The 16,335-nt window shown below is 29.1% G+C and overlaps 2 protein-coding genes across 4 annotated transcripts in view; one reads left to right on the top strand and one right to left on the bottom strand.

Annotated features, from left to right (window-relative positions):
* LOC124495660 (uncharacterized) overlaps nucleotides 1-16,335 on the bottom strand; it is a 49,284-nt gene that overhangs the window by 4,048 nt on the left and 28,901 nt on the right. Inside the window, exons 1-4 of one of the 3 annotated variants that reach the window (XM_075733400.1) lie at nucleotides 11,588-11,710; nucleotides 6,400-6,892; nucleotides 5,778-6,322; nucleotides 2,461-3,975 (exon numbers count right to left, since the gene is read on the bottom strand). In XM_075733400.1, the coding sequence (XP_075589515.1) occupies nucleotides 2,461-3,975; nucleotides 5,778-6,322; nucleotides 6,400-6,850 (2,511 nt within the window). In that variant the 5' untranslated portion in view covers nucleotides 6,851-6,892; nucleotides 11,588-11,710. Of the gene's footprint in view, nucleotides 1-2,460; nucleotides 3,976-5,777; nucleotides 6,323-6,399; nucleotides 6,893-8,662; nucleotides 8,996-11,587; nucleotides 11,711-16,335 lie in introns of those variants that run through there. The other 2 variants (XM_075733399.1, XM_075733398.1) reach the window with 2 other exon arrangements.
* Nucleotides 10,822-13,405, top strand: LOC142597749 (traB domain-containing protein). The gene is made up of 6 exons (XM_075733405.1): nucleotides 10,822-11,685; nucleotides 12,069-12,209; nucleotides 12,283-12,393; nucleotides 12,476-12,658; nucleotides 12,718-12,926; nucleotides 13,057-13,405. Exons 1-6 carry the CDS (start codon nucleotides 11,197-11,199, stop codon nucleotides 13,199-13,201), a joined length of 1,278 nt encoding a protein of 425 aa, XP_075589520.1. The 5' UTR covers nucleotides 10,822-11,196; the 3' UTR covers nucleotides 13,202-13,405.

Consider the following 16,335-nt stretch of genomic DNA (forward strand, 5'->3'; position numbering starts at 1 on the left):
AACGATAACTGAAACATAGATCGATCGGTACCGGTTTAATGATTATAATAATAATCAAACGTCAAGAAATGACAATCTGAAATCTTGAAAAGAAAGAAAATCCTCTTGACATGTCTACTGTGTGTGTGTGTGTGTGACACTTGAGATTATCACCAAGAAGAAGAAGAAGAAGAAACAGAAAACCAGAAATTCGGTGTATATAACTGCAAAAAAATGGCAATAAAAATGACCACTAATGAATCTTGAAGAGATGTTTGTCTTCCGTCAGAAGATGTGACTAATGATGGGACATTTTTTTTTTATTTCCATTGAATAACCCGAATTGTCCGAAAGTTTTTTTTCGTTGATCAAGGCTATAATTTAAAAATTTTTTTTCTCGTTCCATTGCCATGATGGATATTCTTTGAACAACAACAAAAAAGTTTTAATATTTTTCTGGTGAATTTTTTTTTTTTTTGTTGATCGATTTGGTCAAGTTTTTTTTTCCTGTTTCAAGTTTGAACTTAGAATTTCTTCGTGAAAAAAAAAACACTTTGGGATTATGTGGATGGCAACAAAAAAAAATGTAACCAAAAAAACTGACCAGAAGGGTAGTTTTGTTGAATGAATACAAGGGGAAAAAAATAATCAAAACTTCAATTGCATTAGCATAAAAATTCTATCAATAATTGGTGGACATCATAGGCTGTATCTCCAAACAAACAAACAAACCAATGTCAACCAATGTGTTCATTCGACTATGTTATTTTTCTGAAATATTTCAAATTCCGCTTTTCTTTCTTGGAGAAATGGACAGAAAAAAAATCAATAAAAAAAAGAAAAAAAGAAAATAATCGGGACCAACCAATATCATTGACCAGTGTTCGGTTCCGGGTTTGAATTTGAATTCAATATCAATGTGTCTATGGCTATGGCTATGTTGTATACCAAACAGAAGTCTGCAATTATTTATCCAAAAAAAAAATGTTTATATACTGTACATGATGGACATTCGAAATGAAATGTTTCAAGATACATAAAAAAACGAAAAAAAAAAAAAACACTGGATATGTGAATTTATTATTATGCACACAATCTGTGCTGTTGTTGTTGTTGTTGTTGTTGTCTATTTTGAAAAATTCATGACAAGATTAAAACGATAACGATCGGCAAAAAAACAAAAAGCAAAAAAAAAAAAAATATTATGACTGCCAATTCAATTGTGAAAACAATAATAATAACGAATATGAATATAAATTGAATTGAATTGAATTGAATTCATACAGTACAGTACAGTACAGTTGCCGATGTGTTTTCAACAGTGAAAGAAAAATCTATATATAGTAAATAATTGAAGTATGAAAAAAAATCCGGCATCAATATCATCGACATCGTTGTGCAAAAAAAAAAAAAAAAAGTTCAGATCCGATCATCATCATCATCATATGGGTATCATGTCAATTTATTAGTTTCACATATCTCACAAACACACACACACACACACACGCACGAAAAAGTCCAGATCTCTCTCTTTCTCTATCTCACTCGGTCTTCATTTATTTCGGTAAGAATAATGATGAAAAAAAGAAACATCAACAATAAATAGAAAAGAATGTGTGTGTGTGTGGATGGAAAAAAGAATCCGAAATTCTTCAGCCATCATCATCATCATCCATACATGAAATGAATGAAAACAGACTTTTTTCAAAAAAAAAAAAAAACAGAAATAGATATCTGGCAAGAAGAAGAAGAAGAAAAAGAAGAAAAAAAAATCTGGAACAAACATGCATTTGATGATTGATAATAATCATTCTGTATACTGATACTGGTAAACTTTGAAATGGCCAAATCAGAATGAGAGAGAGAGAATAAAAAGTTTCAGGATTCTTAAATACATCTATATTCAAGTTGACTCATAATGATGATGTTGATGATGAAGATGATGAAAAGATTAAGATTATTATTTATATTTATTTATATTCGATAAACTGAAACTTTTTTTCCAAACAAAAAAAAAGAAAAAACTCTATTTATGCAAATCAATAGAATGATGATGATGACATTTTTTTTCATATATGAATTGAAAATGAAAATAATTGAAAATGCCATCAAATCCAATCAAAAAAAGGAGGAATATGAAAATCCAGTTATAAGTTGATAAAATTGAAAATTTCTGCAAAAAAAAAAATTAAAATAAATCGATTGAAGAAAAGAAATTCCTATTTTCCTATATATATAATATATCTGGATACAGGACGTATGTGAAATGAAAAATTAAATATATGATGATGATGACAACATTTTTGCAATTTGGCCATGGCCATTAATTTTCATTTCGTGCCAATGTTTACGAACAAAAAAAAATTAATGTGAAATAAAATCCAATGAAAGTAGAAATGGTTGAAATTTTAGAAACATTACATTAAAATCATTGGATTGGATTTTTTTTTTTTATTGCCCATTAATGAAAATGGTTCTTACCGTTGAAGAATTGTCAGTCAATGTTGAACTATCATCATCCAATTGATCATGATTATCAAAACAAACATCAAATTCTTTAAGTAGATCAATTATAGGTGGACAATTTTGATGATGATTCAAAATTGTTGACATTATCGTTGTAGCCATTGATGATGATGTCGTTGTTGTTGACAATGGAGTTGATTGCATTGAATTGTTCTTAATATTAGTGGATAATGCTGTTGTTGTTGTTGTTGCTGCTGCTGCTATTCCTGTAGAAACATTACATTGAGACGCCGATAATGATGATAATGGCGGATGAGTGGTGGATGATGTTAATACATTTGCCGCCATATCTGTAGTCATTGTTGCTGTTGTTGCTGCTGTTGAAGACGATGATGAAGATGATGATGATGTTGATGATGAACAACTTGAATGATGATTAATCTCATCAATTTTATTTTTATTTTCTTCATCATTCTTCAGAATGAAAAAGTTCGAATCCATTAAATCATTATTATTATTATTATTATTATTAAGATTCAGTGAAGTAGAATGAAATGATAAGTGACCATTGCTGTTATCATGTTGCTGAACAGCATTAGCAGCAGTATTTTGAAGTGATTTTGTCATCATCATCATTGATGTTGTTGTTGACAATGATGGTACCGTTGTTGGACCAAAAGATCGATTACAAAAACGGCCATTGCTACCGCTACCGCTACTATTACTATTTGTACTCATACTGCTGCTACTACTTCCGCTACTTGTCGTCCCGCTTAATGATGAACAATTTTTACCGTTATTATTATTTTTATTATTATCTTGTTTCGTTGTTAATTCACGATGATTATGATTATGATGATGATGATGATTCGATGAATCGCCTGAAACAAGTGGACCGTTAAGATTATTAAATTGTAGTTGTTTTGATTGTTGTTGTTGTGTTAAATTTGTTGCTGTATGGCCAATAATATTGTTATTTAAAGATTGAAATCCATTCATGCTCGAATTTTGAATGAAATTCATTCCACCATTCATAATTGAATGATTATTATTATTATTATTTGATGATGAAGATAATGTAAAATCGTTTGTCAACGACGATTGTTGCTGATGATGATGATCATGATTGAATACTGTTCGTAATTCATTCATTGCTGTATCATTGCCATTTGATAGATTGATAATACAATCATTTTTAGCCATAATAGTTTCTGGTAAACTTTGAAATGGATCATTTAAATCATCATCAATATCCAGTAGCCAATCTGAACAATTACATTGACATTGATGATGATCATTATCAAATGAATTGGCACGATGTAATAATGGTTTAGTTGATTGATTATTATTATTATTATTATTAAAATGAGAAATATTCATCGAATCAGAATCAAATTGATTATTATTGCCATTGAATCCATTCATCATTTTGACCATCGTTGATGTGGTTGTTACATCATTCGTTTGATGATCCAATGATGGTCGAAAATGTAGACGACGAATCTCTTCGATTGGATCATTAAAAAAGGCCTAAAATAAAAAAAAGCGACAAGTTATTAAGCATCGTAGTAACATGAATGAATAAAGGAAAAAAATACGGAAAAAAGATACCTAAACAAATGGTTTGGCAAGAGTGAACAAAAAAAAAAAGAAACAAGAAAAAGTATTCTGTATAGCCAATTTTTTTTCTTTGGCGGTTGAATTTAGCTTTGATTGGATTGATGTCGTTGGAGAAAAAAAAAGCCGACGGAAACGAAAGAAAACAAAAAAAAAAACAAAAAAAATTCCAATCAGGCTGTCAGCCTTTCATTCATTCTTTCACTATGTGTGTGTATGTGTACATTCATTTTCATTTGATAATGTTTGATATGTTCGTTTGAGCGTGATTGAACAAATAATGTTTCCAATATACAAAGCTTCAATTCATGACATGATGATGATGATGTTGTTGTAGCAGAAAACAAGAGAAACAAAAACGAAACAAAACATCTCAATTCATTGGAAAAAAGCATAGGCATCATCATCATCATCATGATCCATTGGTAACAATTAGAAAAATCAAATTGAAACAAACGAACAAATGGGTGAAACAAAACAAAACAAAGCAAAAAAATTAAGGTTCACAATCAATAATAACAAAGTCAAATTTTTATTCCAGAATATCAATATGCCAAATCAAAGATTGTTGGCCGTCAATCAAATGGGATTATTTTTGCCATTATATATAAAGGAAAAAAATCGTATTCTAACTTTAAAAAATTGTCAAAATTTTGACAATTTTTTTTTTAGTTGTTGCTCTTTTCACTTTTCAATTTTAATTCAACAAACAAAAAAAAATCATTCAAAAATGACAACTAAAAAAAATTGAAAAATTCAAGTTCAACTTTTTTTTTTGTTTTTTTGTTTTGTTTTGCACACACATAGATAACAACAATTTAAATCTGAATATGATGATAATGATGATAAGAAACAGAATTTTTGAACAGAATTCTACTATTGAAACATGAAGATTCATTTTGATTTTTACATCATATACATCATATCATCATAATGTTGATGATGTGCACGAATTTCATTGCAATTCATATATATATAGACTGAAAGAGAGAGAGAGAGAGAGAAACAGGACAGGAAAGAAAAAAACATAGTGTATGCTCTCATTCTAGATTTCTTGAACTTTTTTTTTCGACGATGATGATGATGATGATGATGATGATGGAACGTGATTCGAATCAAATATGTATGTTATGTATGTATGAATAGCATTCCGTTTGGAAGCTTGGAGGACAAAACAAAAAAAAATGTGAAATGTGAATTTATTTTTTGGACAAATTGCCGAAAGGAAATACTACTCTATTGATTCTTATCGATATCCATAACACAGGAACCAAAACACACACACAAACAAAAAAAAAACAGTGAGTGAACAAGAGATTCGTGCAAATATTTTGTCGTTCAAGTTGAAACTGAAACTAAAACGAAAAATTCTTGCTGCTTTGTAAAAGAATCTTCTTTTTTTTTCTTTGGACAATAAATCAGCAATCAGTCTTTGTGTGTGTGTGTGTGTGTGTATTTGTGAAAGAGAAAAAAAACAAACATTCAAACGAATCATTCATGTTCTTTTTCTCGACATTTATGCTATACACATAATTGATTGATTGGTAAAAACCATCAAAGTTAATGCCACGTGTATATAAATGTGTTTGTGTTCAAATGTGATTCTTTTTTTTTCTATGATTTCGATTGTCAGTGAAAACAAATGAATCGATATGTAACATGGAAAATGGAAAAAATGAAGAAAATTTCGGGGAAAAAAATAGCAAAAAACTTACCGCTATGGTATCGATTGAAGATGATTTTATAAGGGCTGTATGATGACGATGATTCTGATCATTATTATTATTATTATTATTGGTCATGGTTATTCGATTATTGCTATTATCATCATCATCATCAACATCGTCATTGACGCCATCACCATTATCATCAATATCATTTGGTTGTGTTAATTTTGAATTTGAATTCATATCATTTTGCATCGTAGTAGTGGTTAATTTTGTTTTTGCACTTGGTGTATTTGTTACAGAATTTGTTTGCCTATTCATATTGAATGTTATTTCATTATCAAATGCATAACGGCTACCAAATGCCGGTTCTTCATGCCAACGGCCAAATTGTTGTTTACGATGTTGATAACGTGTTGTCGTTGTACCATAACCATTGATTAGACAATAACGTTGACTAGGAAGACATTTACATTGTATATGTAGATTTGTTGCTGGAAATCGATATGGTTCATTATGGCCATTTAATAATTCTTTCAGATTTCGTGTTTTAACATTTTTTGGTACTTTGCTTACATGACAACAGGTCATTTCTAAATGAAATAGAAAAAAAAACAGAAAAAAATGAATCATTTTGAAATGAAAAATTTTAGAAACAAAAATCACTAACCATTAGTGCCATAATTGTCTTCATTAATCAATGGCTGTTGTCTTTGATGATGTAGTATGACTTGTCGTTTAATACGTGCCCATTTATGATTAATGGTGGTAAACCATTCTTTTAATTTAAGATTCGTTGGCGTCGAAACACGACGTTGTCTATGATATCTATGATTATGATGATGATGTGTTGGAAATTGTAATTTCAAACATGTTTTACATTTATTATTAAAATCATCAAATGATGATGTAATATTATCATCATTTCCATGACGATGAATAGTCAATACAAGATGATTTGGATGATTCGATACCTGATAAGGTATTGATGATGTACTATGATGATGATGATGATGGTTATGATTATTATTCTGTTGTTGTATCAATGATATCTGTGCATTACTTTGTTCAGCATATTGTCGTATAATTTCTTGTGGCCGTGGACAACCATCGCCAAGCATACACCAAAGACCACCGGAAAATATTGTATAATGTGATATGAGCTATACAATCAATCAATCAATCAATCAATTTTTTTTGGGAGAGAGGGACAAAAAGAAAAAAATAAATTAGTTTCAAAAGCAAAAAAAAAATGAAATGAAAAACTCTGTTCTGTGTATGTGTATCGCATTTTTTTCATCACGCTATTTTTTTTTTTTTTTTTTTTTGAACGATGTGTCAAATTTTGATACTACTGAAAAATAATAATAATTTGAATTGCAAACAAGAAAAAATCAATAATTTTTGTTTCTCAACCAGCAATGATTTGACAAACAAAATAAAAAAAAAATAAAAAAGTTTTCACCCCATACACATGTTTTTCACCATTGTTTTTTTTGGGGGTGTAAACACTGAAAAAAAATCGAATGAATGATTTTGAATTCTCAAATGGCCGCATTCAATCGGATGATGATGATGATGATGGAGATGCTAATATTACGTATTTTTTTTTTTTGGTTGCAATTGCGAATGATTCAAACGATCGTTATGGAGATGGATAATAGTTGAATATAACACACACACATAATGTGCATAAGTGAATGGAATCGAAAATTTTCGATTCGTTTGATTTGTCAGTGTGTTTGTGATTCAAAAAGATCAATACTCGTTTTTTTTATTCCATTGCAATTCAAAATCATTTTCTTCAATTGTAAACAATTTTATAGATAAAACGAATTTTGATGGATATAATAAATTAATTATTTGAACCAAAATGATATATTCATAACTATCGTTACATTATCATTCCAAAAAAAAAAAAACAACAACAACAACACTGAATTAATCACAATCGAACAAAAAAGAGGGTGTTTGTCAATGTTTATAATGTAAATAATAAAAAAATGTTAACAATTTTTTTCCCCGGGTGTGCATCAAACCGGAATCAAGAAGAAGAAGAAGAATGAAAAAAAACGCAGCACAGAATAACTGATTTGAAGAGATGGAATAAAAATGGTAAAATTGTGAAATGATTTAAAAAAAAGAAAAAAAATAGTCACATTATGTGCTCCAGGATTTCATCCATTCATTCAACAACAAGAATGACAAAAAAAAACGTTTAATTGATTTCGGAACAATGATTTCGGTTCACTTGGTGGTATGGGTGTAGCCAAAATAGAGAGAAAAAATGGAACGAAGAAAAAGTAGAATTTTGCATTCAAGATTAAATTACATTCATTTTCGTCGTCATTGTCGTTATTACCATACACACACGAACACACACAGTAAAAGCTTATTGGATTGTTACGAATGAATGCCGATGAATGCTGTTGTTGTTGTTGTTGTTATAAAACACAGAGAATATATATTTGCAATCCATCCATTCCATTTATTTTTTTTGTTGAATCGAATGGATTACATTTATAGTGAATCAAAGTCAATTTAAATTTAATCTGAAATGTTACAACTAACCATTTCAAATGACACTCAATCAAAATGATGCATTTAAATGAATTGTTCTACATATATGATCATATACAATTAACTAAATGTAATGGATCGATCGATCGTTGTTGTCCATCGATGAAATGAACAAAACACCATAGACAGATTAAATTAAAAAAAAATGTTTGATGATGAACAAGCCAAAATGAAAATGAAAATCGAATTGAAATGATGAACGAATAATAAAAAAATGTACATTATCTGTATACGGAACCGAAATTGTTTCCAATTTTCATTGATGATAATGATGATGATGATTGTAATTTTTCTAAATTGTTCCAGAAACTCGAAAAAAATATGATATAATAAAGAATAAGAATAAGATTTACCATTGGGAAACATGGGATTAACTCTTTTTTCTTCTCTTCACTCATTTCATTCGGCATTACGATTTACTTTTATTTTTCATTGTTTCACATTTTAAAACAAATGATGATTCTTCATTATATAATTTATGTAATTGCATTGTTTTAATGGCAAACTTTGGGCGATGATTATGATGATGATGATGATTGGTGTGAATGGTGGAAGACGGTATTTCAATTCACTTTCATGATTTTATGATTCAAAAAAAAAAAAACATTTGAACATCACATTATATTTAAATTGTTATTGCAACAATTTTCATTATATATAAATTCTACGCTATATTATTATTATCATCATCAATTTTACCATGGTAAATGTTAGATAGCTGGATTGTTGTTTCATCATCATCATCATCATCATCATTAGAATTTTTTGTTGTTGTTATTATTATTATTGGTTCCACACTATATTCGAAAAATGTTCGATTTATCATTGCTCATTCATATATGATGTGTCTCTTTGTGTATTATTATTATTACATTCAAACAAATCAAATCATCTCATCATCATTGATCATTAGGGAAAAAGGACGGAAGGTTTTCGTTTTACTCTATTTTTTTCTTTCTTTCTTTTCAGAAAAATCTCATCCAACAAAAAAAAAACAAATTCAGCTTTATCATCATGTTGTTTAACAAAACGGAAACTTTGTCTAAAGAAACACAAACACACACACACAGTTTCCCGGTTTTGGGTGTCTATTCAAAGTTTTTTTATTTTTTTTTTGATAATAATAATATGAATATATATGAAAAAAAAACCATTGGAACCAAAATCTCATTTTTTTTTGTCGGCAAAATATATTCTTCACTAACTATGATAACTAAAAAAAAAATCGATTTCCATTGACATGATACACACACACAGGATGAAACAAAAGAAGAAGTAGAAAAAATTCATCATCATTTTTTTTTGTCATCCATCGAATTATTCAAAGTTTCCAACAAAAAAAAAAAACGTTCAGCTTTGCATTTAAAGAATTTGATTATGATGACCTAATTTTTTTTTCTGGCTAGCTGGCTAATTCTTTTCCAATCAATGTTTATAGATTCTTTTTTTTTTTGCTTCGTTTCATTATAATATAATCGTGTGTAGTGAATTCAGAGATTCAATATAACCTAATCACACACATACGATTAATTGTGTAATATCAGTACATTGTGTCTTTGTGGAACTTTTGAAACACCAAGAGAGAAAGAACGAGAGAGAGAGATCGAAACGGAAAATCACCAATTGATTGGTCCATTTGATTCGATTTTATGGCCATGTGTGTGTGTGTGTGTGTGACTCAAATCACTGGTATTCATTTTTGTTTATTTTGTCATGGTGTGTGTGTAATAGCAAATTGTTTTCGACGATACATCGAGAGAGAGAGAGAGAGATAAATTTAATTTAATTAACTTAATTATATATACGACGATCATGATGACAAACAAACAACAACAACAACGAAAAAAGTAGTATACTACTACGGACTACAATAAATATATAAAAAGGAATGTTTGGCCGAATCCAATAATGATCATCAAATAATAAAACCAAAAAAAAAAATTCAATTTCAAAGGCAACAACAATAACAAGAAAATCCCGAAGAAAATAACGAAATCGTGTATATATATATAGAACATACAGTATTGATGATAGAATGATGATTCGATTTAATATTGGATCGATCGATCGATCGATATTTATATTGGAAAATTTACTAAATTATCAGCATTTGAATTTGGATCAATAATTCTCTATATATATCTACATTCATCTTTATCATCTGGATCAAAATCGTGATCATTCATTCACAGATTAAACACAGAATTTGGCTAATCCAAAAAAAAAAACAAAAACAAAAAGTAAAGAAAAATCAAAACAAACAAACAAAAAAAATCACTATACATTCATTCATGTTTTATTATTGAATTCAATGGAGAATGAAAAAAAAAACAAAAAAATACTATGATCCGTTATATATGAATGGCAGTGGTAAATCAAAATGTTTCTCACACACACAAACAAACAAAAAAAAAAAAAAAAACGAAAAAAAAAACAGGCCAGCTGTTTATTTTTGCAACCATGCATGCATGCATGTGTATTGCATTCATTCATTCAGCCATGTCAATGTTTTTCAACTTTTTTTTCATTCGTTATTGCTGATGTGTTTGATCAGTGTTTCTCATCATCATCATCATCCACCAACGTCATCACATTGTCGAGAAACTGTCTTCAAGTTTTTTTTTGTTTCTTATAATATTCGATTTTAGTTAGGTCCAAGATTTTCAATCAATTTGTACCACACAGAACCAACTAACACACACGACTATAATCATCATCATTTGGTTATATTTGATGATCTTATTTTTTATTCATTGAAAAAAAAAACTTTTTTTGTCGTCGTCGTCTTCTTTGTATTCATCATCATTATTCATTATTGTTTTCACAGTTTTTTTTTTGGTCACATCTCAAATATCATCAAGAAAAGAAAGAAAAAAAAAACAAAATCATGAATCAAGATTCAAATTCATTCAACAATGAATGGCCAAGTTTGTCACAAAATAGTGATGGTGGTGATCAAATGAAAATGAAAAATAACTTGACCACCAATATAATCACCAGTACTACTAATAATAAAGATTTTCATATGCTCATTAAACCGAATAATACATTCACGCCTATAAAAAATGACGATGAATATGATGATCATGATGTTGGTACAACATTGGAACAAAATGATTTTTCTCAAATGTCATTCTCATCATCATCATATCAACCGAATGATTTGCCAGTTGAACAATCATCAACAACATTAGTGAAAGATGGCAACAAACAAAAAAATGATCATGATGATGATGATGATGCTGGTGATGATGATGATCTAGATCCAAATAACTTACCAGAAACAGTATCAATATTAAAAGCGGATGATAGAAGAATCGTTTATTTAGTTGGTACAAGCCATTTTAGTAAGCCAAGTCATCGAGATGTCAGAAGGGTAATTTTTCATTTCTCATTCAAACAAAACACAATATATTTATATAGTGCAATGTATGTTTGTGTGTGTGTGTGTTTGTGAGCCAAAATGAAACCCAGATAATGTGTGAAGAAAAAAAAATAATAGGAAAGAAAAGTTAGAACAAAAACAACAACAACAACGAAAAACAAACGTGACTTTATACGATATCATCATTTTCACACCCAAATGAATCACTAGGCATTTTTTTTTGTTTCCTATTCATTTTTCATATTTGATATATACAATTATAGATGTATGATGATCATCGATGATCCATAATTTATCATGTACAAATTTTATTATTTGGAAATGTTTTTCTTTCTTCTCTTTTTTTTTCTTTTCTTTTTCACACACGGTTTTAGGTAATCCGAAAATTTAGGCCTCAAGTAGTTGTATTGGAACTATGCCGTAGCCGTATGTGTTTTCTATCGATGAGCGAAATGGAAATAATGAAAGAGGCAAAATCATTGAATTTTCGTAAGATTCGTGATTATATGAAAAAGGTAAAATATATAAATCCATCTTTACCAAGATAAAATTCATGTGTTAAATTTTAATTTAAATTGAATGGAATAGCATGGATTACTTCAAACATTCATATATACATTATTGCTGAGTGCATCAGCTCGTGTGACCAATGATCTAGATATTGCACCCGGTGGTGAATTTCGTAATGCATTCAATGAAGTATGTATTAACAATTCTAATTTGAAATTTGACCCAATTTAATCATCAATTCATTCGAATTTTTATCATTGTTTACATGAAGGCATTAAAAATACCCGGATGTGTTGTCATGTTGGGCGATCGTCCAATCGATATTACATTAAGACGTGCCATTGCAACATTATCTGCATGGCAAAAGATTAAGATTACATTTCATTGTTTATTTAATTATGAAAAATTGAAAGCCGAAGAATTGGAACGATATAAACAGAAAGATGTTCTTGAGGTATGACTTTTTAGTGTAGAATTAAAGGAAAAGAAAAAAGAATTGAATTTTAATTTTAGCAATTAGTGGATGAATTTTCTGCCGAATTCCCTGGCCTATCACGAGTAATGGTCGATGAACGTGATATGTTCCTAGTGGATTCATTACGAAATGCAGCCAAAACAACACCACCGAATAGTACAATTGTTGGCGTTGTCGGCATTGGTCATGTGGCCGGTATCCGAGATAAATGGCAAAAAGAAGATATTAATGTTGAAGAACTTATCAAGTATGCTTAGTAGTTGATTTTTTTTATGATTAATATGTTTAGAAGAATATATCTTATCAAATTACTGATTGATTGATTTTTTTTTTGCTTTTGCTTTTTCTATATATTTTCATTCGTCGTGATCATAAAGGATTCCCGTAAAAAAACCATCGAAAACTTTTTTGGTTATCAAATATACATTCTATGGTGCCATAGCATATAGTCTATATCGTTATGTCATTCCAAATACGGTAAAAAATTGGACACATAATTTTGTTCATCAATTATCCAATTAAATTTCAATGAAACGATAAACAAAGACAAACATATCAACTTTATTTTTTTTCTGTCCAATCAAAAAAAATTTTCCAGCCTTTATCGGTTTCAATTTGAACAATCTAACAAATTATTCCAATATATCTGATAATTAATTTTTTTTAACAATTTATTCTTGAATTAAAAATAAATTCTTTCTAAACAAAACAAAACAAAACAAAAAAGGCTTGGCCAGAATCCGATTTGGAATTTTTTTTCGAACGTTCACCATTATTCATTTTATTTCAAATGAATAAAAATTTGGTTTTTTTCTTTATTTCGATGATGGTTATCCAGAATTCGAATATATTAACAGTTTTCTGGCTGATAACTTTCTGGTAGTTATCGTATTATTGAATGTTTATCCCCGATTAACTTTTTTTTTGTAGTTTTCTCGCCTGATTATGATAATGCCCATTTGCTACATAGCATACTTATTCTGGAATAAATCAGAATAAAACAATATGGATATCAGGAACTATTCAGGCATCATCATCATCATCATCATAAATATTCTCAATTCAAGCAGCTTAACCACTTATATATAACTAACACACATGCACTGCTATAATAATGTAGAAAATCGGTTCAAAATGAAAAAAAAAACAACAACAACAACCATATCATCAACCAAACAGTTTCTGGTGAAAAAAAATAACATGACCAGAAGTTTCAAAGAAAAAAAAATAACCAAATACAAGACGAGAGAAAAAAAAACGATATCATTATCATCCATTATGGAGAATGAGAAAATAAGACAAGTACTTCAAGTCGTCGTTGTTGTTGTTGTTGTTGTTATTGTTATTATCATCATCATCATTATTGTTTGGATCCAATTGTCCATTGACTAAACCGAAGACAACAACAACAACAACAGAATATAAAATAAAATAAAACGATGACAATGATGATATTGCCAATGATTAAAAATTTGGGAAGGTCGTCATGATCATTCTGGGTGAACAACAAAGATGATGATATAATTCTGAAACATTTGAACACAATGGATATATCAATGAATGTAACAACAACAACAACAAAAAAAAAACATTTGATGGTGTCTGTATTTAGAAACACAAAGAAATTCACCATCATTCCCCATTGTCTTCATCATCATTGTATTAATAGCTAGATTCTGGGACGGGTTCAACATACACACACACACACAAGAAAAATACCAAAGACCCAGGATCAGACAGTATGAGTTTTTTTCTTTACTTTTTTTTCATTCATTACACACTATTTACAAAGTTACTACTTTTGTTTGTTTGTTAAAAAAGAATCCTATTCATTGCAGGTTTTATGATGGTTAATTAATACAAATTAAAACATCCAACAACAGAATTTTTGTACAAGCAAAATTCTCTGTGTATAATAGTATTCGACAATGATGATGATGATGATCATGTTTTTGTAATTCTTTGATGTGACAACTTTCTGTTTTGTTTATCATTATTCTTTTTCATATTTTTTTTTTTGCTTTTGATTCTTTGTTTTGTCTTTTTACACTGTTTACTATTCAGAATTTTTTTTCTTCTGTATACGATCGTAATGATCTTTAATGATCTTCAACCATCATGGGTGTGCGGTTCATACCTACAATGTATGCACATGATGATGATGGTCATTGGGTTTGTGTGTTTTGGCAAAAGTTTTGAGTATGATGATCAGGATGACGATGTAACCTGATTTGTAAATGTTTAAACATCTTATTGTGTGGTCATGTAATATTTGGTTGTTTTTTTTCTGAGCGAGAATTTCAAGAAATTCACTTCTGGTGTGTGTGTGTGTGTGTTGGTGTGTGTTTACATACATACATTTGAATCTCTCGAGACAAATCTCATCTTTTTTTGGATGATGATGTCTATGTGAATGATTCACATTTGGTCATTTTAGATTTACTAGAAAATAAAACATTATTCAGAATGACCAACGATAACAACAACAACGAGAAAAAAATCTTTGGCTTTATTTTTTCGATTTTCAGTATTTTTTTTTTATTTTGTTTTCGGTAGCCATTTTGATTAGATCTAATCTATTTAGATTGAGTTTTCTTTTTTCTCTACATAATAATGTTTTCACAATGGTAGCAGCAGCAGATCGATCAATAAAAAATCTATAAAAATTGATTTTCAAGATCCACCAAATGATCCACCAATCCAAATTGATGTTTTGTTTGTTTGTTTGTTCATTTTTACGTTTTTTCTTCAATGAATTGATTTGATCATGATTCAATGATTAATGGTAACTGAATGTTTTTGTTGGAAGAATAAAAAAGAAAATTTGAAAATTCAATGAAAAAAAAAGAAACTACAACTGTCCATCCATCCGCCCATTGTTATCTGGACAAAAATAAAAACAAATGGTCAATAATGAAAACGATACACATGGACACTTTGATTGTGGATTCATTTCACACAAAGGTAGAATATTCTTACATCAAGAAAGAATGAAACAAACAAACAAACAAAAAACGATTAATGTGACCAGAGAATACAATCAAAAGAGCAAAATGCACATTCAAACACACACGTAGTGCTCCAGAGATCATTCGAAAAGAAAGTCAATAACTTATTTTGCACAACAATAGACACATTGTCACAGCGAAAAACGCGAAAACGAAAAAATAAATGACAGTTTTGTTTTCTCAACATTAAACGATTAATGTTTTTTTTTTGGCCAATATATATCTATTTTTCACCAAAAAACAAAAAACAAAACAAAAAATAAAAGACACCAAAAACCATAAAAACAATCAGGCCATCGAATACAAATAACAACAACAACAACAACAAAACCAATTGGAATCATCATCACTGATGATATCACTTGAAAACGAAAAAAAAAGGCAAGTATCGACAAAAGTCAAACTATATTATATTATACTATACTATACCGCGCTAAAAACATTGATGCTAATAATACAATACTGACATACAATTTATTGAGTCATTTGTCTTTCTTCATTCTCATCGAACTCGAACTCGAACTCGAAACAAACAAATAAACAAATAAACAATGGATGAAGAAACAGAAACAAAACAAAACAAAAAAAAACAGTGAGCTAAAATCATCAAATGAAAGAATATTCTTTTTCTTTTATTTTTTTCCTACG

This window comes from Dermatophagoides farinae, chromosome 8 (assembly GCF_024713945.1).
Source record: "Dermatophagoides farinae isolate YC_2012a chromosome 8, ASM2471394v1, whole genome shotgun sequence".
Taxonomy (NCBI): Eukaryota; Metazoa; Arthropoda; class Arachnida; order Sarcoptiformes; family Pyroglyphidae; genus Dermatophagoides; species Dermatophagoides farinae.

Excerpts from the sequence above, each read along its gene's own strand:
- LOC142597749 (XM_075733405.1), top strand. The coding sequence starts at position 11,197 with ATGAATCAAGATTCAAATTCATTCAACAATGAATGGCCAAGTTTGTCA. Across the intron at positions 12,659-12,717 it reads AACAGAAAGATGTTCTTGAG|CAATTAGTGGATGAATTTTC; the intron begins GTATGACTTTTT and ends TTTTAATTTTAG. Across the intron at positions 12,927-13,056 it reads AATGTTGAAGAACTTATCAA|GATTCCCGTAAAAAAACCAT; the intron begins GTATGCTTAGTA and ends GTGATCATAAAG.